General features: G+C 45.1%; 1 protein-coding gene across 1 annotated transcript in view; it reads left to right on the forward strand.

The window, feature by feature from the left end:
• Window positions 1-23,353, forward strand: part of CMTM4 (CKLF like MARVEL transmembrane domain containing 4) — a 71,060-nt gene that overhangs the window by 39,126 nt on the left and 8,581 nt on the right. Inside the window, exons 2-3 of the mRNA XM_043436565.1 lie at window positions 14,731-14,907; window positions 23,246-23,344. Coding sequence (XP_043292500.1) covers window positions 14,731-14,907; window positions 23,246-23,344 — 276 coding nt within the window. The remainder of the gene's footprint in view (window positions 1-14,730; window positions 14,908-23,245; window positions 23,345-23,353) is intronic.

The raw sequence follows: 23,353 nt of genomic DNA on the forward strand, positions 1-23,353 counted from the left end.
ATTGAGGGCTGTAGAGTTCGTGGGCCTCAGCAGTTGTGGCGCACAGGCTTAGTCACCCTGCAGCATTTGGGATCTTCCCAGACAATGATTGAACTGGTGGTGTCTCCTGCACTGGCAGGCGGATTCTTCTTCTTCATTTTTTAAACCTTTTTATTTATTTATTTTTAAAATTTTATTTATTTTTTAATTGGTGGAAAATTGCTTTACAATTTTGTGTCGGTTTCTGACAGGCAGATTCTTAACCATTGGACCATCAGGGAAGACCCAGCAAATGTTGGATTTTTGAGGAGGGCCACAGGGTCACACATTCTGGAGGGCACTGTCTTTATTGCCTTCGGTGTTGGGGACACCAGTATACCAAGACTGTGCTGAATTTGTAATCCAGTGCCTGGATTTGTGTGCTAAGGTGCAGGGGGAGGTACCTGAATGTCTAAGTCCCTGAATATATGCACAAGGCCCTGGGGTGTGGCCACTTAAGGAGGCTTCTCTCCTTTGGGACCCTTCCTCAGCTGGCTGCTGCTGCTGCAGTGCTGGGGGCTCTTCGGGCTGTGCTGGGCTTCTCCAGGTGGACTCTCTCCTGGCCTCTTAGACTATGCAATTCTCTAAGTTCAGTTGCTCAGTCATGTCCCACTCTTTGTGACCCCCCATGAACTGCAGCCTGCCAGGCTCCTCTGTCTATGGGGATTCTCCATACAAGAATACTGGAGTGGGATGCCATGTCTTCCTCCCGGGGATCTTCCCAACCCAGGGATCAAACCCAGGTCTCCCACATTGGAGGCAGATTCTTTATCATCTGAGCCACCAGGGAAGCCCATGCTGAAGCCTAGCTTGCAAGATTTTAAGCATGACCTCACTAGCGTGGGAAATGAGTGAAATTGTCCAATGGTTAGCACGTTCTTTAGAACTACCCTTCTTGGGAACTGGGATGAGGGTTGACTTTTTCCAGTCCTGTGGCCACTGCTGGGTCTTCCAGATTTGCTGACATATTGAGTGCAACACTTTGATAGCACCATCCTTTAGGGTTTTGAGTAACTCTGCTGGAATTTCATTGCATCCACCGGCTTTATTGACAGCCGTCCTTCCTAAGGCCCACTTGACTTCACACTCCAGAATGTCTGGTTCTGGGTGACTGACCACACCATCATGGTTATCTGTTCCATTAAGATCTTTTTTGTACAGTTCTTATGTACATATATTCTTTCCATCTCTTCTTGGTCTCTTCAACATCTCTTTCGTTTCTGTCCTTTATTGTGCTCATCTTTGGGTGAGGTGTTTCCTTGAGATTTCCAATTTTCCTGAAGAGATCTCTAGTCTTCCCCCTTTTGTTGTTTTCCTCTATTTTTATCCATTGTCCATTGAAGGCCTTCTTGTCTGTCCTTGCTATTCTTTGGAACTCTGCGTTTAGTTGGGTGTACCTTTCCCTTTCTCCCTAGTCTTTTGCTTCTCTTCTTTCTTCAGCTATTTGTAAAACCTCAGATAACCACTTTGCCTTCTTGCTTTTCTGTTTTGGGGGCTGGTTTTGTTCAAAATCTCACGTACAATATTATGAACCTCTGTCCGTAGTTCTTCAGGCACACCATTTACATCTCTATTTTGCCCTCAGTTAATCTTTAGCAAAAAATTGCTCACGGCCTCCTGCTTTCTCATTCGCTGAGAAAAGCCGTCCTGTCCTTCACATCTGTTGAGGTAGTTTGTCAGAGATGTTGGGGTAGGAGGTGCCCAGGAATTAAAGCAGGGGGAGGAAGGAAAAGTGGGGGGGAAGGTTTTGCTTTTTTGAATCACGTTGGTGATGTGACACTGCTTCACCTGTGAAGCTAGGACACCAGAGAGGAAGCGGGCAGAGAAAGCCCAGACGCCAGCAGCGTCTAAACAGCTTCAGATGTGTTTGGTTTGAAGGGCTTGTTTCCTGTGTCCTCTACACACGCATCGTTTTCACTCCATTTCTGATTCACATGGTCTGAAAACGCAGCTTTGGGGCAGGGTGGCTTTTTCAGTAAAATGTTGTGGGCATTCTTTTGGCAGGAAAGATGCTGACCGTCCTGTGGTTTTCTGAAATCATGTGCAATTATATCATCAGCCACATAATAAGGTTTTCTAGGCTTCTTTTTAAAAAAAAAAGAAAAGAAAAGAAAATGTTTTTGCACTTCACTGGATAATATTGTTTAACGTGCTCTCAGTCATTGAATGTCCCCAAAGAAGCCTATTTTAATTGGTCTGAGACTGATAGACTGTGGCCAGCCATTGCCACCAAGTAGTGTGTGGGTTTAGTATGCGTGCCCTAGAGCTCACGCTGTTTTAAGTATAATAATTTATGGTAAAAGTAAGTCTTGCCAGAAAAAGAAATGGAAATGCAGTCTGCTGAGTTTGGCTCTTAACTTACATATGGGTTTAGGAGTCCAAAATAGCAAACTTATTTACACAGTAGAACCCAGCTTGAACAACAGGTCAGAGTACTGGCTGGAGTTGGCCTTGTGACATGGGCCAGCCTCAGGCCAACCAACAGACAGCTTTCTGAAGCAACAGCAGCCTTCTGTCCTCAGTGAAAACAAAGCCCTCAGAGGTTTGAAGCAAGCACAGCCTGGAGTGTACCTGTCAGAGCTGGCCTCCCGAGTCCCTGCTTTTCTTGTGACTGCCCTGAGCCCTCAGCAGCCTCCCCACTTTTGTCTTCATCTCTCCCTTTCTCCTCAACAGTCAGGAACTTACTTGCCTTGGCCCCCTTGGCCCCCTTGCTTAACTACTGCCTGATTTGTGTCCCTTGCCAGGCTGGGTGACTTTAGCTCCTGGGGGCGTCCCTGCCTTTCCCAAGCAGGTAGTTTCCTTTTAATTTCTGCATCTCTCAGGTCTGAAGCTTGGACATTGGTTAGCTGGAGGAAAATAATGGAACCAGAAATCATGGGGAAAAAGCATTGATTGCAGGTTAAATAATTTACACCTGTAATTAGCTCCTTCCTTTCGGAACCAAAATGTGTTTGCTTGTGACTCTATTGTCTCAGGGGAGGGAGGATTATATTTTAGCTCAAGGGATGGATGACCTCCCTTGAGTGGAATAACTCAAAGATTATTTTTCTTAGAAAAATTGAGTTGTTGCTGTTGTTAGATCCCTTTGAGTAATCAAGCTGTGTGTTTTGTCAGAGACTCTCATGACTGGCTCCTGGTGTCTCTTACTATGTTCCTTGAAGAGAAATTATGCACGGATGCCTTTTCCCGTGGCCTAGGGTGCAGGGAGTTCTGGACCTTGGATAAGTCCACCATTAGGCATCTGGAGTAGAAGAATGAGGTGTGCGGAGAAACCAGCTCTGGGCTCTGGGACAGAGCTTCTGGGTACCGCTGGCTTCATGGGGAGGCATGAGTATCAGAGATAAGAAATGGGGCTTCCCTGGTGGTCCAGTGGCTAAGACTCCAAACTCCCATGCAGGGGGCCCAGGTTCAATCCCTGGGCAGGGAACAACTACTGCCTGTATGCCGAAACTAAAGACTGGCACAGCCAAGGAAATAAGTATTTAAAAAAAGAAAGAGAGAGAAATGACAAATGGACCGTGCCCAGCACGAGGCCTGAGAACATCCTCATTACACTATTGATGCTGCCTAAACGCCAGCCCTTGTCTTTCTGCAGCACTGCTGCTGCACGGGTAGCTAGTTGAGACCCTTTGCATACCATGCCGCGTGGCTCCTGACCTGAGAGCTTGCTTATGCTTTAGGGTCATCTGTCCTTTGGCCCGCTATAGAGCAGCTTAAATTCCCTGGTCTCCAGACTCAGAAAGATGGAAGGGAAGGACCTGCTGTGCCTTTTCTGCAGTTCTGGTCTCAGGGACCCCATCTGAGCATCCACTGAGAGTGGTTAGAATGGAACTGCTTCTTGAAGTGCAGTGGCATTTTAACAACTTACCTGTTGGATCTCTGTGACTAAATGCCAAACGTGCTCATCTTTCAGATATTTTTTTCAGTACTGGTGGGAAGTTTGTTGTTGTTATTTAGTCATTAAGTCATGTCTGACACTTTTGGCACCCCATGGACTGTAACCCACCAGGCTCCTCTTTCCATGGGATTTCCCAGGCAAGAATACTGGAGTGGGTTGCCATTCCCTTCTCCAGGGGATCTTCCCAATCCAGGGATTGAACCCACATCTCCTGCACTGCAGGCTGATTCTTTACCCCTGAGCCACCTGGGTAGCGCCACGGGTGGGAAGAGAGAGATTTTAATTTTGCACGTGCCAGAGTTGATTAGAGCTTGGTCTGATTCTGAAGGTACTTTGAACCCTGCTTGTGTGTGTGGTGTGTATCACTCAGTTAACAGGTCCTTGGTCGTTGCCACCCTGATGAGTAAATGAGCTTCTGTGTTTTACTCTGTGCATTTAATTAATTTAATTGGAGGATAATTACTTTACAATATTGTGATGATTTTTGCCATACATCAACATGAATCAGTGACAGGCATGCATGTGTCCCCTTCATTCTGAACCCCCCTCCCACCACCCTCACCACCCTGTCCCTCTAGGTAGATGACTCTGTGCATTTAAATTGTGTATGACCTGACAAACCTGGATACTGACCAGCACACCCTTTTTGTGTTTCCCAAACTCATTTCCCTCTACACACTGCTATGTAGTGTTAATAGGCATCCTGAGAAATAAAAACATTTTGTGTTCAGGTCATGTCGTCCACGTGTCAGATGAAGGTAAACAGGTTTTTGACTGTGAGGCTTTTCAGAAAGGTTAACATGCCCATGTGTTCTGAGGACCCCAAGACCAGGAGGGATGTCATTATGATGGAAACAGGCATGGAGCTTAGCATGAGAAAACCCAGGGCTGGGTGGCCGTGGGGGCCATAGCCAAGCACCCCGTGTGAATTCAGGACTGCTGCTCTGTAGCTGGAAGAGTCAGCCTGCAGTAGTTGTTTTCAAACTTAAAAGGATTTTTTTTTTTTTTAAAGCACAACAGAAATATTTTCCCAGTGTATAAACCAGACTGATGATTTGCAAACTATGCTTCCTGAAGCGTTGGTTCAGGAGACTATTGACAGGTGTTCTGGGGAATTCCCTGGCGGTCTGGTTAGGACTCCACATTTTCACTGTTGAGGGCATGGGTTTCATTCCTGGTTGAGGAACTAAGATCCCACAAGCTACACAGCGTGGCCAAAAAATAAAAATAAAAATAGGTGTTCTGTTCTTTGATCAGAAGAGTTTCAGTTCAGTTCAGTCACTCAGTCGTGTCTGACTCTTTGCGACCCCATGAATTGCAGCACGCCAGGCCTCCCTGTCCATCACCAACTCCCGGAGTTTACTCAGACCCATGTCCATTGAGTCGGTGATGCCATCCAGCCATCTCATCCTCTGTCGTCCCCTTCTCCTCCTGCCCCCAATCCCTCCCAGCATCAGGGTCTTTTCCAATGAGTCAGCTCTTCGCATGAGGTGGCCAAAGTATTGGAGTTTCAGCTTCAGCATCAGTCCTTCCAATGAACACCCAGGACTGATCTCCTTTAGGATGGACTGATTGGATCTCCTTGCAATCCAAGGGACTCTCAAGTGTCTTCTCCAACACCACAGTTGAAAAGCATCAATTTTTCGGCGCTCAGCTTTCTTCACAGTCCAACTCTCACATCCACACATGACCACTGGAAAAACCATAGCCTTGACTGGACAGACCTTTGTTGGCAAAGTAATGTCTCTGCTTTTTAATGTGCTCTCTAGGTTGGTCATAACTTTCCCTCCAAGGAGTAAGCGTCTTTTAATTTCATGGCTACAATCACCATCTTCAGTAATTATGGAGCCCAGAAAAATAAAGTCTGACATTGTTTCCACTGTTTCCCCATCTATTTCCCGTGAGGTGATGGGACCAGATGCCATGATCTTAGTTTTCTGAATGTTGAGCTTTAAGCCAGCTTTTTCACTCTCCTCTTTCACTTCATCAAGAGGCTTTTTAGTTCCTCTTCACTTTCAGCCATAAGGGTGGTGTCATCTGCATATCTGTGGTTATTGATATTTCTACCGGCAATCTTGATTCTAGCTTGTGCTTCATCCAGCCTAGCGTTTCTCATGATGTACTCTGCATATAAATTAAATAAGCAGGGTGACAATATACAGCCTTGACGTACTCCTTTGCCTATTTGGAACCAGTCTGTTGTTCCATGTCCAGTTCTAACTGTTGCTTCCTGACATGCATATAGGTTTCTCAAGAGAAGGTCAGGTGGTCTGGTATTCCCATCTCTTTCAGAATTTTCCACAGTTTATTGTGATCCACACAGTCAGAAGAGTTTAGGAACCACTAAAATGAAGGTACTTGGGTGAGGGGCTAGGTTCTGTGCCTACACTCCACCTCACCCCCAGCTAAGGAATTCAGTGTGGAAGCGAGGCCCTGCCAGACACAAGCGTTCACTGACTCTGCTGCTCCCCAGGAAACCTCCTAGAGCCTTCTGCTGGTCCCCAAACTCTCAGTGATCCTCTGCCTTCCAAACCTCCACCCGCACCCCCCACCCTGCCCCAAGCCCCTGGTACCTGGTTAGTTCCTATCTGTGTATTTTGGGGTGTGGTGGCTGGGTTGGAACGGAGACTCTGAGCACAGCAAGCCCCCAGGTGCCACCGAGCTGTCAGGGTCAGTGAAGAAGCCGTCTGACTACATAGGAGCCACACAGCTTAAAGTTGTTTCAGACATCTTTGAATGGAAAGTCATTTTTACACCTGGTGGTTTTTAAGACTCCTGAAAATTGTTTTTAAAACTCCTGAAAATTGTTTTTAAAAGCTGTGACTTTTGCTTGTAGGTGTATTTTTAAATGAGCTTCATGAAGTCCTTTGATAAACTGGTGATCATGGAAGGTTAGGATTTTGTCTAATCTTCCAAGATGCTTTCATAGATGCACAGGTACTGTTCACTTAGGTGTGAGGGGGGAGGGTCCTTGCCATCCCATTGGTGAGAGTGTGTGTGTGCATGCTAAGTTGCTTTAGTAATGTCCAACTCTTTGCAACCCCGTGGACTGTAGCCCGTCAGGATCCTCTGTCATGAAGATTTTCCAGGCAAGAAAACTTGAGTGGATTGCTATGCCCTCCTCCAGGGGATCTTCCTGACCCACGGATCAAACTTGCATCTTTTTTGTCTCCAGCATTGGCAGGCGGGTTCTTTACCACTAGCGCCACCTGGGTAGCCCCAGCTGCCTTTTTCCTTTCTTTCTTTTTAAAATGAAACTAGCAATATTATGTTGGTTTCAGGTGTACAACAAAGTATAAGATTCAGATGTATATATATATATATATATACACACACATACATGTACACGTATACATACATAAGCATATCATATGTTTGGCCTTGGAGATGATGAACTTTTCTGATAAAGAAATGGGACTGATGTGCATTTGGAGGGTGACTTTCATTTTCCATTCAAGTGTATAATATCATTTTAAAATATTCATGACTAGTTTCAAAACAAATGATTCTTAGAAGTCACTAAAATGTAACTCATAATAAATATGGATGTTTTCCCAAAGTGTTTACACATAAAATTATTAGTTTTTAAAATAAAACCACACATACTCATTGTAAAAATTTTGGAAAGTAACAGAAGCCTAAATTAAAAAAAAAAAAACCCACAATCCTGCCACATAGATGGATCCCTGAAATTCCAAATGTTTTTTTCCCCAAATGTTTTATACTTTTCTTTGTTTTGAAAAAATTTAAATAATATAGTCAATATCTTTACCTTAACAGTCTGTTATGAATTGATTTGTAGGGAATTCCTTGGCGGTTCAGGGATTAGGACTCTGAACTTCCAATGCAGGGGCCTGGGTTCCATCCCTGGTCAGGGAACTAAGATTCCACAAGCTGTACAGCCAAAAAAAAAAAAGAATTGGTCTGTAAAACCGTTTGAATCTGGTATCTTTAAGAGTGAGTGGTATAGTAATGTATCTATCATGCAAGAATTTTCATTGTAGTAAATACCCAGGACCTGTTGTGCAAATTTAACTCTATGCCAAGGTGCCCTTTTTAGTCAATATGAGCTCGAGTATGCCATAGTAAGAAACAAACCTAAAATCTCCATGGCTTAGGACGAGGGAGGTTTCCTTCTCCCCCATGTCATGCGCTCATCTCAGGGCAGTGGGAAGCTGGCTGCCCCATCAGCCCCACTCAGAGGCCACCCCCACCAGAAACACTACTGGCCAGCTGGAGAAGGAGCATCATGAAGGTGCTCACAGTTCCTGAAGGAAGCCAGAGGTAACAGGTGTCTCATCCACTCACCTTTCTTTGCCCAAACTCAGAAGCAGAGTCGGGTTTTGAGAGGCTTGAGACTCATCTGATTTTGGAGACCCACTCTTAAGGAAAAAGATTTAGAGTTAAATACTATTCTACCTAGTTTTACATTGTTAAGAATGAGAAGCACAGAAAATTACAAATTTTAGAAGTATTTTCCTTCTGTTATTTTGGCCTCCACTAAGATAGATGGTATTTGAACATTAGTATAATCAGTTAATTTTGAAAAAGTGCACAAAAATTGATCTGAAATTTCAGAGGCCATCAGAGCAATCTGGGGCTTCCTAGGTGACACTAGAGGTAAAGAATCCACCTGCCATTGCAGGAGATGCAAGAGACGTGGGTTCGATCCCTGGGTTGGGAAGATCCCCTGGAGAACCCACTCCAGTGTTCTTGCCTGCAGGATCCCATGGACAGAGAGCCTGGTAGGTTACAGTCCATGGGGTGGCAAAGAGTTGGACACGACTGAGGGACATGGCACACACCGGCCAATTCAAGTTTTAGTTTGCCCACTCCCTTGTGTCGGGTGATGTCATTACACAATCGATATGCTCTTATACTGCATACATCACCTTATTGATCGGTGTGTGTAGGAGGCTGTCATTGGAATGTTTGTCTCTTCAGGCTGTTGCCATGCGTTGGAGGCAACTTGGTGTGCCATTTTATTTGGGGCTGTCAGACTTTGTCAGTTCAAGATTTTTCAGATACTTTACGATGTGATCTGATACACTGGCTACATAAATTATATTAATCTCCCACATATAGGTATTTTCCCCTTATAGTACTGCTACGAGTTTCTGCCCTATGAATCCCGGAATTCTCATAAGTTCTGTTTCATGTGATTCCCACCAAAATGCGAGGAAAGGTATAGTGTGTTTATAATTGGATACTGTGCATTATGGGGTATATCCCTGTTGGGAAACACCTAACTTCCATTTAGGCGCTGATGAAAAGAGAATTGTCCACTGACTACTGTTTCACACATTTGATGATCTGAAGAATTCTCCTGCTAAAAACTTCTAGCTTCCGGCCCCTTATGATTCAAACCCTTTCTTCCTCACCACTCAGACACTTTTAGTTTGGCATGGAAGGGCATGTTGATCTTGTGAATTTTAAGGCCTGTTTCTTCATCATGATGTCAGATCAGCGCATATCTGGAGGCCATTCCTACAGAGGGAAGACTACAGTGGCTGTAGGTGGAAGCGACCGCTAGACCCAAATTCAGTCTCTTTCTCTCAGCTTCCAGTTAACCGACTCCCCAAAACGCCCACTGTTACTCCATCACCACTGGCAAAAGGCATTGTAATGGATGGGAAGTTTCATCATCCTGAAAATAAATTTTCCCTGGGAAACTCAGCCCCAATCTCCAACCCTACCGTGAGCCCGGAAGTCAGAGAACGGGCTGTACTGTGAAGCATACTGTTGTTAGCACAGTGCTCCAGAAGCGTCCTGATGGTTTTCACTCCCACCAGTAGTAACAGGGGGTTATGAATTTTTTAAAAGTTTTATGTCATCTTAATCAGCCAGTTGTTTGCCCCCCATCCACGCTTTTTGATGTTGCCAGTCATAATTAGCCATAGCTGTGGAAATTTGACAACCTTTTTTGTTTTTTATTTTAATGGGAGGCCAATTACTTTACAATATTGTGATGGTTTTTTGCCATCCATCAACATGAACTGGCCATTGCCATACTTGTGTCCCCTCCCTCCTGAAGCCCCTCCCACCCCATCCCCTGAGGTTGTTACAGAGCGCTGACAGCCTTTTAGCATCAGTACCTTTCAGGCATGCAGACATTTACTCCTGAGCCGTCGGTAGGTGCTACACAGAGCAGACTTTCTTCCCGGGTGCCCCTGTGATCTCCTGGTGAGCAATGCAATGGCTCTTCCTTATTTACATCTTTTTGAACATCTCTGTACAGTTTTACATGTATCTTTGTCTACTGCAGAATTGCTATAAGTTGAATTACTTTTGATTCTGTAGGTGCTTCGAAGTTGTTGGCTTCCAGTATAACTTTGGGTCCCTGTTTTCTTTCTTTTCGGCCATGCCACACAGCGTACGGGATCTTGGTTCCCCAACCAGGGATCGAACCCATGCCTCCGGCAGTGGAAGTGCGGAGTCCTAAGCGCTGGACTGCCTGAGTCTCTGTTTCCTTATTGGTTATTAGACAGGTTTTACTTCAACAATGATTGTTATATTTGACTGTGCTGGAGGAAATTTGACATTTTCTGTACCAAAAGGCAGGCAAAAAAAAAAAGTGTTTTCCTTACTAGAATTTATGGTCAGTTCGTTTATGAGAATGGGGACAAGAATATACAATAGAGAAAAGACAGTCGCTTCAATAAGTGGTGCTGGGAAAACTGGATGGCTCTGTGTAAAAGAATGAAAATAGAACATTCTCTAACACCATATACAAAAATTTAAAAATTGGATTGAAGACCTGAATGTAAGACCATAAAACTCCTAGAAGAAAACATAGGCAGAACACTGTTTGACACATGTGGCATCTAAAATATAACACAAATGAACTTATCAATGTATAAAACAGAAACAGACTCATAGACATAGAGAACAGGCTTGAGGTTGCCAAGGGGGAGATGGGGTGGAGAGGTATGGATTGGGAGTGTGGGATTAGCAGATACAAACTATTATACAGAATGGATAAACCATAAGGCCCCTGGTCGGGGAGCTAAGGTCCCACACGCCTGCTGCTGCTCAGTCCCTTCAGCCCGACTCTGCGACCCTGTGGACGGTAGCCGGCCAGGCTCCTTTGTCCGTGGGGATTCCCCAGGCAAGAGTACTCGAATGGGCTGCTGTGCCCTCCTCCAGGGGATCTTCCCAACTCAGGGATCAAACCCCAGTCTCCTGCATTGCAGGCGGATTCTTTACCATCTGAGCCACCAGGGAAGCCCCCAGCATGCCAAGGAGCAGCTAAGCCCCAGCACCGCAAGAAGAGATCGACAACTCGCAACACAGCCAAATTTTTACAAACAGTGTACAGTTTATGTTAGAGTATTACAAACCACCTAAACACCTATCACTGGGTATTACTGTATGTCTATAGTTGTGTATATGTGTGTATTTATGTCTAACTCTTGAGATACTGTGATTTGGAATAATGAAATACATATTTTGTCTTCATTCCATTTCTGGCACAGAGCTCTTAAAACTCGTGGAATTTCCTAAGTGATAAGAGGTGTTTGATATCTATATTTTTTATATTTACAACAAATATCTTTCAGCCACACCTGAGTTTGTGTTAAATGAGATGATTTTTGGAAAGCTCCTAAGGATGGGGGCTGATTGCCAGGGGAAGCAACCAGGTGATAAGAGAGTTGGAACTTTTAACCTTACCCGCTGACTTCTGGAAAGGGAAGGGGACTCCACATTAAACTCTATAAAAACTCTTGAACAGGATTGATCATCTACGTTGGTGAGCCAAAGCACATCCAATTGCTGGGGGTGAGTGCACTTCAGATTCCAGGGAGACAGAGGTTCCTGTAATTAAGACCCTTCTGGACTTTGCCTTGTGTATCTCTTTTTCTCACTCTTCAATTGTATCCTTTAATAACTTTATAATAAACTAAAGTAAACTTTGTAGTAAATCTAGAACCTTCTCATAGAGGCCTCCCATGGTCACTCTGCCTAAAATTTCCAACATCCTTGCCCTGGTTACATTTCATTTTCCTTCCCTGCTTTGATTTTTCTTCTTTGTACTTATCACTGTCTAATATGCTACATTTTAAAATTTAATTTAAAAAAATTCTTCATTAGCATATGAGCTAGAGAACAGGGAATTTTGTCTGTTCTGTGCACTCCTGTGTTGAATGGCCTATCTGATTTGCATATTCTTGAAATCATATTTATTTTAATATGTAAGAATGTATGTGTTACCTTCCCACACAAATATGGTTGAAGTTAGCATACCAGAAACATTTGTAACTCATCAGTAGAGTGTATTATTTCTTGCCTAAGATTACTAGATCCAATTACAGGGGTAAAAAAAAATTTTTTTTTTCTGGAGTTTCCCTTATATAAACTATTTCTTTGTGAATTGATTGCAAGTCAGGCATGTAATTCAGATGGAGAATTAAAGTGTCTGGTTCTACATGTAAATCCATGGCTGATACATGTCAGTGTATGGCAAAAACCACTACAATATTGTAAAGTAATTAGCTTTCAACTAATAAAAATAAATTAAAAAAAAAAAATAAAGTGTCTGGTTCTGTAGAGAGTTAGGAGAGCCATGAGGAGAAGCAGAAAGTGTGTGCTTAAAAGGCCGTATTTGTAACGTGTTGACATGGAAATATGGAAAGACTACATATTGTTAAAAAGGCATGGAAAAAGGAGAGCCTCCCTTCCTTTCATGTGGAGACTGACGAGTCTGTCGGGAATTGTTGGGGTGGGTTTGTAGTGGCTCCCTGAGCCCCCATTTACCTGCTTTGTGCAGGTTCGCGTGGTTGGTGCCTTGGGAGTGGAGGGCGGTGGGCTGGCCGCTGCCCTCCGAGAGCTCAGGAGGCAGAGAGGTGCGTAGTGGCAGGTATAAAAGATGGGATGCAACCGCAGACCAAGTTTTCCTGGGGAAGGGTGGGATCAGTCATGTCTGGCGGGGAGAAGCAACATCAGGGAGGGCAGGGGGAGGAGGTGAGCTGATCAAGGCACAAGTGGGACCCCTAGAGGAAAAGAAGGGCCCCAGAGTAGCCTGGGCCTTCTGTTCTCCCCACACTTCAGTCATCTGGGGATCTTGTCAAAAAGCAGATTCTGACTCTGGGGGTCAAGGAGGGGAGGCAGAGAGTCTGCTTTTTCATCTGTAATGAGCTCCCTGGTGAGGCTGATGTTGCTGTTCTTGAGGACAGGCCTGGTACCACAGAGCTGCCTGCCCATTCTTCCTCCACCTTGGAGGCGGAGGTCAGCCTGGAAGCTTTGGCATAGGCTTGACAGGTGGTAGGTAGGTGGTGAGGATCTGGGTTACAAAAGTATAGGGTACAGGCCTGGAGCCCAAGACTGGTCTGGTTTTAGGTGTAAGGCCACGTGACTTTTCCTTGATCACAGGGCCATTAAACTCAGTCCCTGGGCCTCCTCCTGTTCCAAAAATCTCGCTTTAAAAGTTGACCTGGTGATTTTCATTGACACCTGTTTGCCTTCACGATCTCTGATCTCTTAGGACATATTGCTAGAGTGTTACTTTGGTCCTTCAGAAAGAAAGTGTTTCTAATGTTGGTAGATTTTAAATGTTTTTATAAACTTCCCAGGCTGTCTCTTCATGATCAAATCCAATGATAAACTTTAAAAAAATTTATTTGGCTGCATCAGGTCTTAGCTGCGGCATGCAGGATCTTTGTTGCAACATACAAGATCTTTCGTTGCAGCATTCCGGCTCTCAAGTTGTGGCCCTCGGGCTTAGTTGCCCCAAGGCACGTGGGATCTTAGTTCCCCGACCAGGGGATGAGCTTGCATCCCCCACATTGCAAGGCAGAATCATTCATCCATTTAGCAGTGCTGAGTCTTAGTTGTGGCACAGACGGTTGTAGTTGAGTCATATGGATTCTCATTCGGGCACCCTGACTCTCTAGTTGTGGTGCTCAGGCTTAATTGCTCTGCAGCAAATGGGATCTTAGTTCCCCAACCAAGGATTGAACCCTTGTCCCCAGCATTGCAAGGCAGATTCTTAACCACTGGACCGCCAGGCAAGTCCCTCCAATGATAAACATTTTAAAAAGCACGGCTCATAAATTAGTTGTAGTTGTTGTTCAGGCACCAGGTCGTGTCCAACTCTCTGTGACCCCGTGGACTACAGCACGCCAGGCCTCCCTGTCCCTCACCATCTCCCAGAGTTTGCTCAAACTCATGTCCATTGAGTCAGTGATGCTCTACAACCGTCTCATCCTCTGCCACTGATTTCTCCTTTCACACATGATTTAATTAGGTGGGCCTTATTTGGGGGTAGGACTTCTAAACGGAGGGGTTATACAAGTCCTTCTAAAGCCATCTCAGTCAGCCTCACTGTCAGACCTTACACAGGTCTCAGTCAGCCTGTGTGACATCAGCTGAACCAGCAAGGGTAGTTGCAAATATCTTAACACAGACACCCCCAGGACCCTGCCCTGTTAATGTTTGACATCACCCTGATAGAGACTGTGAGTGAGAAACGCGCGTAGGTGGTGTCCGCTCACTGGTGGCAGAGGCAGAACTAGAAACACTCTGAGCCTGTTCCTCTCCGCTTCCTCACGGGGGGCCGCACTGGTGTCAGCATCCTGCGGTGGCATGGTTGTTCACATGAGGAATTTGATCTTTTCATTAAGGCCCCTGTACCTATTCTTATGTAAGAATTGGATCAGGTCACTTTCCTGTCCGTGATACTGCTGTCCCCAGGGGGAAAACTCCATGGTTGTTATGTGGTGGTGGCGGTTGAGTTTTCTTTAAAGGCAGCAGGCACGTGTGTCTACAGACGTGTGCTAACCATACACATACATGTGTTTTTGCAATTTTCTTCCCAGATCTTGGCCCTGATCGCATTCATTTGCATAGAGACCATCATGGAATGCTCCCCGTGTGAAGGCCTCTACTTTTTTGAGTTTGTGAGCTGCAGTGCGTTTGTGGTGACCGGAGTCTTGCTGATTCTGTTCAGCCTCAACCTTCACATGAGAATTCCCCAGATCAACTGGAACCTGACGGTGAGTAAAAGTCATGTTCTCTGACTAGGAAAGGATCAAGGGCTCCACGGCTCCCAGGAAAATCAGGAATCATTCTATGACATGTTTGGTTCCGGTTCATTTTGATACATAAATATTCCCTTGTAATGCAACTGTGAAATTTTAAATTTCCTTCCTGGGTTGAATAACATGACTACAGAATTAATAGGACCTTCACTAATGACAGAAACTTAACAATTATTCTGACTTCTTTAAAGATGTCATTTTGATTTGCGGATCCTTTGAGACGATTGGTAATGTTGATATTTATAGAATATGGGAAAGAGAGCATGGAATGAATACATTTGCAGATTTTCACACTGGACCTGAAAGCCGTTTGCAAAAGTACTGATTCAGGAAGAGCTGAAAATATGAATGAAATTGCCATTAACTTGTGAAACCTAGGAATATTATTATTATTAAATTCAAAGCAGCTGGGAAGTCCCAGAGGGTTTGCTGGGTTGATCAGCAAGTCTTGAGGAAATGTGTCCTTTTCTCTTCATGGTTTGGGGCTCTTGACTCTGACAGCCTTACTCTCTGATCAGCACGGGATCAGAGCCGGTCACTCCCAGACCTCCTTTCCTGGACTTGTGTTACTTGTCCCTACTGTGCCAAGTGGAAGAGTGAACTTAACAGCACTTTGTTTTCTTGATATTTCTTTGCAAATAAGCACGTGCAGGAGCTCAAAGAAAACCAGTTAGGGAGACACAGACAGGCCCTATCAGCTGCCTTGGATTGGGAGGGAGGGACTCTGAGACCACTTGCCCGCACACGGGCTCCTCCTGCTGGCCCGTGCAGCACTGTGGCGAGCGTGGCCTGGAGTGCCGGAGCCCGGGGAGGCAGCCTGGATGGTCACCTTGCCTGGCAGGGCCACTCCCATGGTGTTCGTGTGGGGGAACCAAGAGGTGATCGTCTTCCTGACAGAGTGCTGTCTGCGTCATTCAGACTCTTTTAGGAAGAAAAATAAAAGGAGAACTGGGCTAGAAAAGTTGTCCATTGAAAACTCGGTTGGTTTCGTCCTGACATTGAAAAGGAAGAAATAAGCTCTAAAACCTCAAGATTTACTGGAGGCATTTCGTCACAGTTCTTGGTGACGGGTTTGAGTGTCTCAGCTCTTCTTAAGATAAAGTCTGTGTTAAAGAAAATGCTTCCAGTGTTGTGATCTAAATTGACAGTGTAATGAACAGGCAGTAGGCAATGCAAGAGTGCCTCACAAACCTCCCCCAACCAGCATGCAGGCTCCGTGGGCAAGGTCATCGTCATGGGGCAAGGCACATTGGAAACCCAGACCCCTGGAGTGTCTAAGGCCAAAGTAAATACTTTTGAGGGAGGCGCTGGGCTGGGCTGTGAATAAAACCACACTGGTTTTATCCTGTTTGACAAAGAAGCAGCTGCTAGGATGATTAAGACCCAGGGGCTTTGAGTCAGGCCGCCCTGTCTGTATTCAAGTCCGAGGTGGCTCTTAAGAGCTATATATGACCCTGGGCAAGTAGTCACTTAGAGCCCCCAAGTGGAGATGGTAGCATTTTTCTTGCAGGGTTGTTTTAAGAACAAAATGAGACAAGTGTGTACAAAGGTTCCAAACCAGTGGGCACTGCTGCCAGTATGAGAAATAGTAACTTTACTGTGAGTCAGAGGCCACTGGTGTCTGTCAGCCACGTCATTCTCCTATAGACTTCACCAGCTTTGACTTCACACCCTGAATTCTGTCTTATCTACTTATTTGATAGCCACAAATCTGTTAGAAGACTTCATACCTCACTCTATTGTATAACATAGGCAATTATAGCCATTGTCTTACAATAGCTTATAAGGGAGTAGAATCTGCAAAAATACTGAATCACTGTGCTGTACCCCTGAAACCAATATTGTAAATCAACTACACTTCCAATTATTTCTTTTTTTTTCAAGAAAGAATCACCAGGATTTCCCTGGCAGTCCACTGGTTAGGACTCTGCACTTTCACTGCCGTGGGCCCGGGTTCAATCCCTGGTTGAGGAACTAAGATCCCACCAGCTGTGTGGTGTGGCCAAAATAATAAATAAACAGTTAATTTTAAAAGGACCCCTGATCCCAGATCACCATAACAACAAAAAAGACTTCAGGTTCTGATTAATTTGTTCAGGCCTTTATCTCCAGAAATACCTATTTGGTGAGCTTTCTTAAATACCTAGTTTTTCTGTTTTAACTGCAAAAGTCTTTCCACTAGTTGGCAACCACATGTTGGGGGTTGTATCAAAACACATCTTTTTCACTGGAAAGTTAACATCCCTCCTTTCCTTTAGGATGCGGTTGGCTGGGGCAGATGACTGGGTGGTGCCCCTGGCCTCCTCTCCCACCCTGTCCCTCCGTCCTTCCATCCTTTTCCTACCACTAACCGCTGGGGTCTCCCCCTCCCTGGAACTGGCACTCAGAGCCCTCCAGCCCTGGAAGCTCAGTCAGACTTTGTAGAGGAGGGAGGTCCGCACATGTCTGCTCTATTTCCCTACATCCTGATCTCTCTTTTCTCTGCTTTTATTGTCAAATACAGCGTATTCAGAGAAATCTGTAGAAGTCAAAGTAGAGTTTAGTGAAGAATGATAAAGACTATGTAGCCAGACCCCTGGGTCAAGAGTTAGGACAGTGTCAACACCTTCCAAGCCTCCCACGTGTCTCTTCCAAACGCAGGGACTACCTCTTCCCCTCTGCCATCCACTCTCCCGACCCTCCGTTCTTGAAAATCCTCTGGTCAGGATCACGGGGGGATTGCTGAGCTCCCGGGTCCTCTGCTTACTTCCCAGTCCCGCACCCCCCACCAGTCGTTTCAGCCCTGGAGTATGCTCTGCTCACTCTCTATCCTGCCCCACTCTCTTCTCTTGCCTCTGATGATACCACAGTCTGTTTTTCTTCTTCCTCTTTGTGTTCCTTCTTAGATGGCCTTTGTGGCCTCTGCTCGTCTCACAGGTGTCTCCTGACCTGAGAACCCAGGCTGGGTGCTATGGTGAGTTGAGAACAGTCTGGAGTCACCCAGAGGGGCCACCTGCAGAGTCCTGAGGCTTCGCTGTGACTGACTGTGTGGTGTTTTCTGACACTACTTTTGGCACCAAATATATAGGTTGTGGTGTTTTTTTTTCCCTACACCAAATCTGTGTAGTTTTTCCACACAGAGTAATTTGCTTAGTCGCCCAGTCGTGTCCGACTCTTTCGACCCCATGGACAGTAGCCCACCAGGCTCCTCTGTCCATGGGGATTCTCTTGGGTATTCAGCAATTCAATTTAGTTCTGACAGTAACTCCTGGAGTTAATGCAGACCCCACAGGTTAAAGGGCAACTAAGGGCACTCAGGAAATGTTAAGGAATCTGGGACACAGACCAAATATATATTTTTCGTTATGCCAAACTCATCTTTTCTAGAACTCAACTTCCTCAAGGCCCTTCATTAGAGGTGTCTTGGATCCTAATTTGGTTAGGACTCAGTGCAACACTGGGGGTTGTATGGTTGGCACAGTAGGCTCTCTATAGATGGTAGCTGCCCCTGAAACCATAAGGTGGCGTTTCAGGGGGCTCCAAAGGGGCTTCCCTGGTAGCTCAGAAGGTAAAGAATCTGCCTGCAGTGCAGGAGACCTGGGTTTGATCCCTGGGTTGGGAAGATCCCCTGGAGAAGGAAATGGCAACCCGCTCCAGTATTCTTGGCTAGAGAATCCCATGAACAGAGGAGCCTGGTCCTACATGGTCCTACATGGACTGGGCTACAGTCCATGGGATTGCAGGAGTCAGACACAACTTAGTGACTAAACCATTCCACAGAGGCGTTCTTGTCCTTTAAGTCTCAGTGCAAAAAGAATTTATCGAGAGGCAAAGTGATAGATAAGAAGTGATTTATTAGAACAGGATGCTTGTGAGGCTTATAAGCAGCTGGGCGAGAGGGCTACAGTTTTATAATCAAAGAAAAAGTGGGAGGGGAAAAAGACGACTTCTTTTTCCTCATTTTCTTTTTTTTTTAGTAGATGTCACGCCTCCATCATCAGCTCCTCCTCCAGGTTGAGTGGGGGAGTTTTGTTGTCCCTACCTAATCAAGCCAAGATGGTCATGGCACTGTGGACATTTTATTTCAGGTCTCAGTACAATGAGGGTCTTTACTTTGAAATGTCACCTTTCCATAAATTGTTGTTGTTGTTTTTTTTTTAATTGTTGTTTTTTTATGTGTGCAAAGAGCATGTCCTAGGGGTCATTAACTTATTGAGCTCACTGGGCAGGATGTGGGTCTCATGCCACCATTGTTTTATTGTCTTGGGGCATGTCTCATGCTTTCACCGCACGGTTTTGTTGCTCAGGAAGCCTGCTTGGTTTTGTAGTTAAGCAAACCTTTTTTCTTTTTTTTTTAAACCCGTTTTCTTAAGTGATTATTAACTTATAGGGGTCTCCCATATTTTTTTTTTACTTACAATCCCTTAGTGGGATCAGCGATTTAATTACCTACCTTGTCCCTGTACTGTGTCTCTATCACTCTCTCATCAGTACTGTGATCAATCTCACGGTACTGGGGCCGTCAGGGCGCAGTATGGGCTGAAGGGTTGTAAACCTCCTCTCTTATGGGTGTGTAGAACTGACTTCAGCCAGTCACAGAGCCCAGTGGTGGTGAACACCTGTCCGGGGCCAGGCTTCAGGAACTGAAAGCAAGCCCAGGGTAGATGCTTGCTGCTCTTCCGTGGTATGTGTGCCGTGTGTGATGCAGTTTTGTGTGAGGTCTGGGAGAACACAGTGGGTTCCTCAGGGGAGGGGGCCTGGAACAGGTCAATTGGGGAAATTCAGAGGAAATGCCAGATTCCAGTTGAGCCTCAAGGGATGAATAGGTGCTTGCTGGGCACAGGGTATGGAAGGGTGGGGCATGCTGAAGGATGGCCCATTCTCTGGGACTGGAGTAGGATCGTGGACTCGGCCCTGGGGGGCTGGGTATGTGATGGAAATGGGCAAGTGAGGAGATGGGCCAGCGGTCCGTGAGACCCAGAGGTGGTTCTCCTACTAAGTCCCAGCCAGTTGTGTTACTTCACGGGACTTTTAAGGACAATTTTTCAGGAGCAGCTGAAAGTTGGATTTTTTTTTTTTAAATTTTTGGTTGCACTGGGTCTTCGTGGCAGTGTGAGAACTCTCTCTAGCTGTGGCACACGCTCAGCAGTTGTGATGCATGGGCTTAATTGCCCCACAGCCAGCATATGGGATGTTAGTTCCTACACCAAGGATTGAACCCGAATCCCCTGCACTGGGAGGTGGGTTGTTAACCACCAGGGAAGTCCCTGGATTATTTTTTCTTTTAAAGAAGTTTCTTGTTTATATGAAATGTCCAGGATAAGCAAATCCTTAGAGACAGAAAACTGATTCGTAGTTGCCTAGGATTCAGGGAAAGGATGAAGAATTAACTGCTAATGAGTATGAGGTTTGTTTTGGAAGTGCTAAAAATGTTCTAAAATTAGATTGTGGTGAATTACATCTCAATAAAGCTGTTATTAAAATCATATGTGATAGCAGCCGTCCAGGGGTAACCACTTAATACAGGGGTGTAATACTCTAGAATTCCCTAGACTGTCTTTCACAAGTAGATGTATGTTGTGATATGTGAATGCCAAAAAATGAAACTGTTAAAGTCAAACTTTCCCATTTGAACTATCTTGAGTGTCTTCCATGTTAAATATAACTGTATCATTAGTTTTAAGGACTGCATACTGTTCCAACTGGAAATAGCATTTTACTTAACAAGTCCTTGATTCTTAAGTATTTTATCTTCAGTTTTTCACTCTTTTAAATAACATGATGAGCATCCTTATGCTTAGACCTTTTTGCAACTAGTATGCTATTTAAGATGATTTAAGAAGTATGCAGAGTACATCATGAAAAACGCTGGGCTGGATGAAGCACAAGCTGGAATCAAGATTGCCGGGAGAAATATCAATAACCACAGATATGCAGATGACACCACCCTTATGGCTGAAAGTGGAGAGGAACTAAAAAGCCTTTTGATGAAAGTGAAAGAGGAGAGTGAAAAAGTTGGCTTAAAGCTCAACATTCAGAAAACTAAGATCATGGCATCTGGTCCCATCACTTCATGGGAAATAGATGGGGAGACAGTGGAAACAGTGTCAGACTTTATTTTTCTGGGCTCCAAAATCACTGCAGATGGTGACTGCAGCCATGAAATTAAAAGATGCTTACTCCTTGGAGGGAAAGTTTTGACCAACCTAGATAGCATATTAAAAAGTAGAGATATTACTTTGCCAACAAAGGTCTGTCTGGTCAAGGCTATGGTTTTTCCAGTGGTCATGTATGGATGTGAGAGTTGGACTGTGAACAAAGCTGAGCGCCGAAAAATGGATGCTTTTGAGCTGTGGTGTTGGAGAAGACTCTTGAGAGTCCCTTGGACTGCAAGGAGATCCAACCAGTCCATCCTGAAGGAGATAAGTCCTGGGTGTTAATTGGAAGGACTGATGCTGAAGCTGAAACTCCAGTACTTTGGCCACCTCATGCGAAGAGTTGACTCATTGGAAAAGACCCTGATGCTGGGAGGGATTGGGGGCAGGAGGAGAAGGGAACGACAGAGGATGAGATGGCTGGATGGCATCACCGACTCAATGGACATGGGTCTGAGTAAACTCCAGGAGTTGGTGATGGACAGGCAGGCCTGGCGTGCTGAGATTCATGGGGTCGCAGAGAGTCGGATACGACTGAGCGACTGCACTGAACTGGATTGAAGAAGTATGCTGTTTAAGATTTCCAAATGTGGAATTCATAGACAAATAACATGCACATCTTCAGAGGAGATTGAGCATGTTCAGGGTGGTGTAGCTATAGACACATGAACCTCTTCAAAATCTCAGCATTTTATCATAAAAACATTTTCCCCTGTTTCTGAGTAGCCTTTGGTTTAGAAAGTATATTTGTCTTTATCCCTGCAGCTCCTTACCCAGAGTTGGGTGTAACTAAATGCGTCCAGGTTTAACGTGAAACATTTGTCCTGGCTTCACGCTGGTCACCACTGAACACTGTGCTGCTGGTAGACCTCTCTGGGTAGAGTTTGTAGTTGTACTTCACTGATGTCCATGAGCAGGGGCAGAGGCGCTGGCCAGGAGTGTGGCAGGAGCTGCTACAGGGCTCAGGACTGTTAGGAGGTGAATGTTGCCTTTTGCCATCTTTAAGGAGGAGATGGCCCCCAAAGCCAGGCCAGCCGGCAGGACCCACCTGGTGTTGATGATACAGTTGAGCTAGCGCCTAAGCAGTGTAGGGTTTTGCCTGGTTTCTCTTTTGCTGTAGAGATCATAGAGGTGCTCTGGTATGACCCAAGCTGTGGGGGCCTAATACACAAGTGGAAATACCAGAAGTAACAATAAACGTGCAGGGAACCCTAAGTGTGGGCTAGGCACACGCTTGGCTTTTTGGCTTTTCATGTACGCTGTTCCACCCAGTCCTTGAAACAACTCCGGAGGGGTGGGAGGCTGTGCCCACAAATGACACGAGAGGCAAAGTGGCCCATCCACAGTTGTGGTTGGTTAGGACTCTCGTCTGGGTGTTTCTATGAATCACTGTGCTGTATTCCCCTGGACAAGTAAGACAGGAACTAAATCTTTGAAGCGTTGGATTTGTAACCTGATTTGCTTTGCAAGGAGCTTAGGGGAAAATCCTATAGGCTTTAGCATCGTGGAGACTTGAGAGACCACGCACAAGGAAGAGAAGTGTGAGGCCTGGCTAAGTGTGTTCTTAGGTCTGAAAGCAGTACTCTCTATATGTCACAAATGCATGAAGGGGTTTCACCAGTTTAAATCCATTCTTGTCCGTAAGAGCATTTGAACGTGTTTTGAAAAGAAGACAATAGAACTCTACCTGGTAATTAGTGAATGTATCCTTGTGGGTTAGCAGTTTGGTTTCTATAATAGGTCATTAATAAATGGTAATTTAACATGGTGACTTCCTTGGTGGTCCAGTGGTTAAGGCTCTGAGCTTCTTCTGCAGGGGGCGTGGGTTCAATACCTGGTCAGAAAAAATGATCCCACATGCCTTGAGGCAAGGTCAAAAAAGAAGAAAGAAAGAAATGGTAACATGATGTGTTTGGTTAAAATGTGGATTTTTTCTGTGGTGGTTTATCAAGCAGCATTATTAACTATTAAATTTAAGAGGATTAATAGCATCCTCTTTGCCTTCCTCTGTGTAATCAATACCCCTGGGCCACCAAAACAAAAATAAGGAGCCATCAGAGAGGCTGGGTATTGTGCTTTTTATGTCAAAAGTTCTTCAGTGGTTTTTTCAGACAAAACCTACAATGATCCTTTTCAAGTGACTTTATCTTATTCTTTAGGATTTGGTCAACACTGGACTCAGCACTTTCTTTTTCTTTATTGCTTCGATCGTACTGGCTGCTTTAAACCACAAGACCGGAGCAGAAATCGCTGCTGTGGTAAGTGAA

This window comes from Cervus canadensis, chromosome 18, assembly GCF_019320065.1.
Source record: "Cervus canadensis isolate Bull #8, Minnesota chromosome 18, ASM1932006v1, whole genome shotgun sequence".
Taxonomy (NCBI): domain Eukaryota; kingdom Metazoa; phylum Chordata; class Mammalia; order Artiodactyla; family Cervidae; genus Cervus; species Cervus canadensis.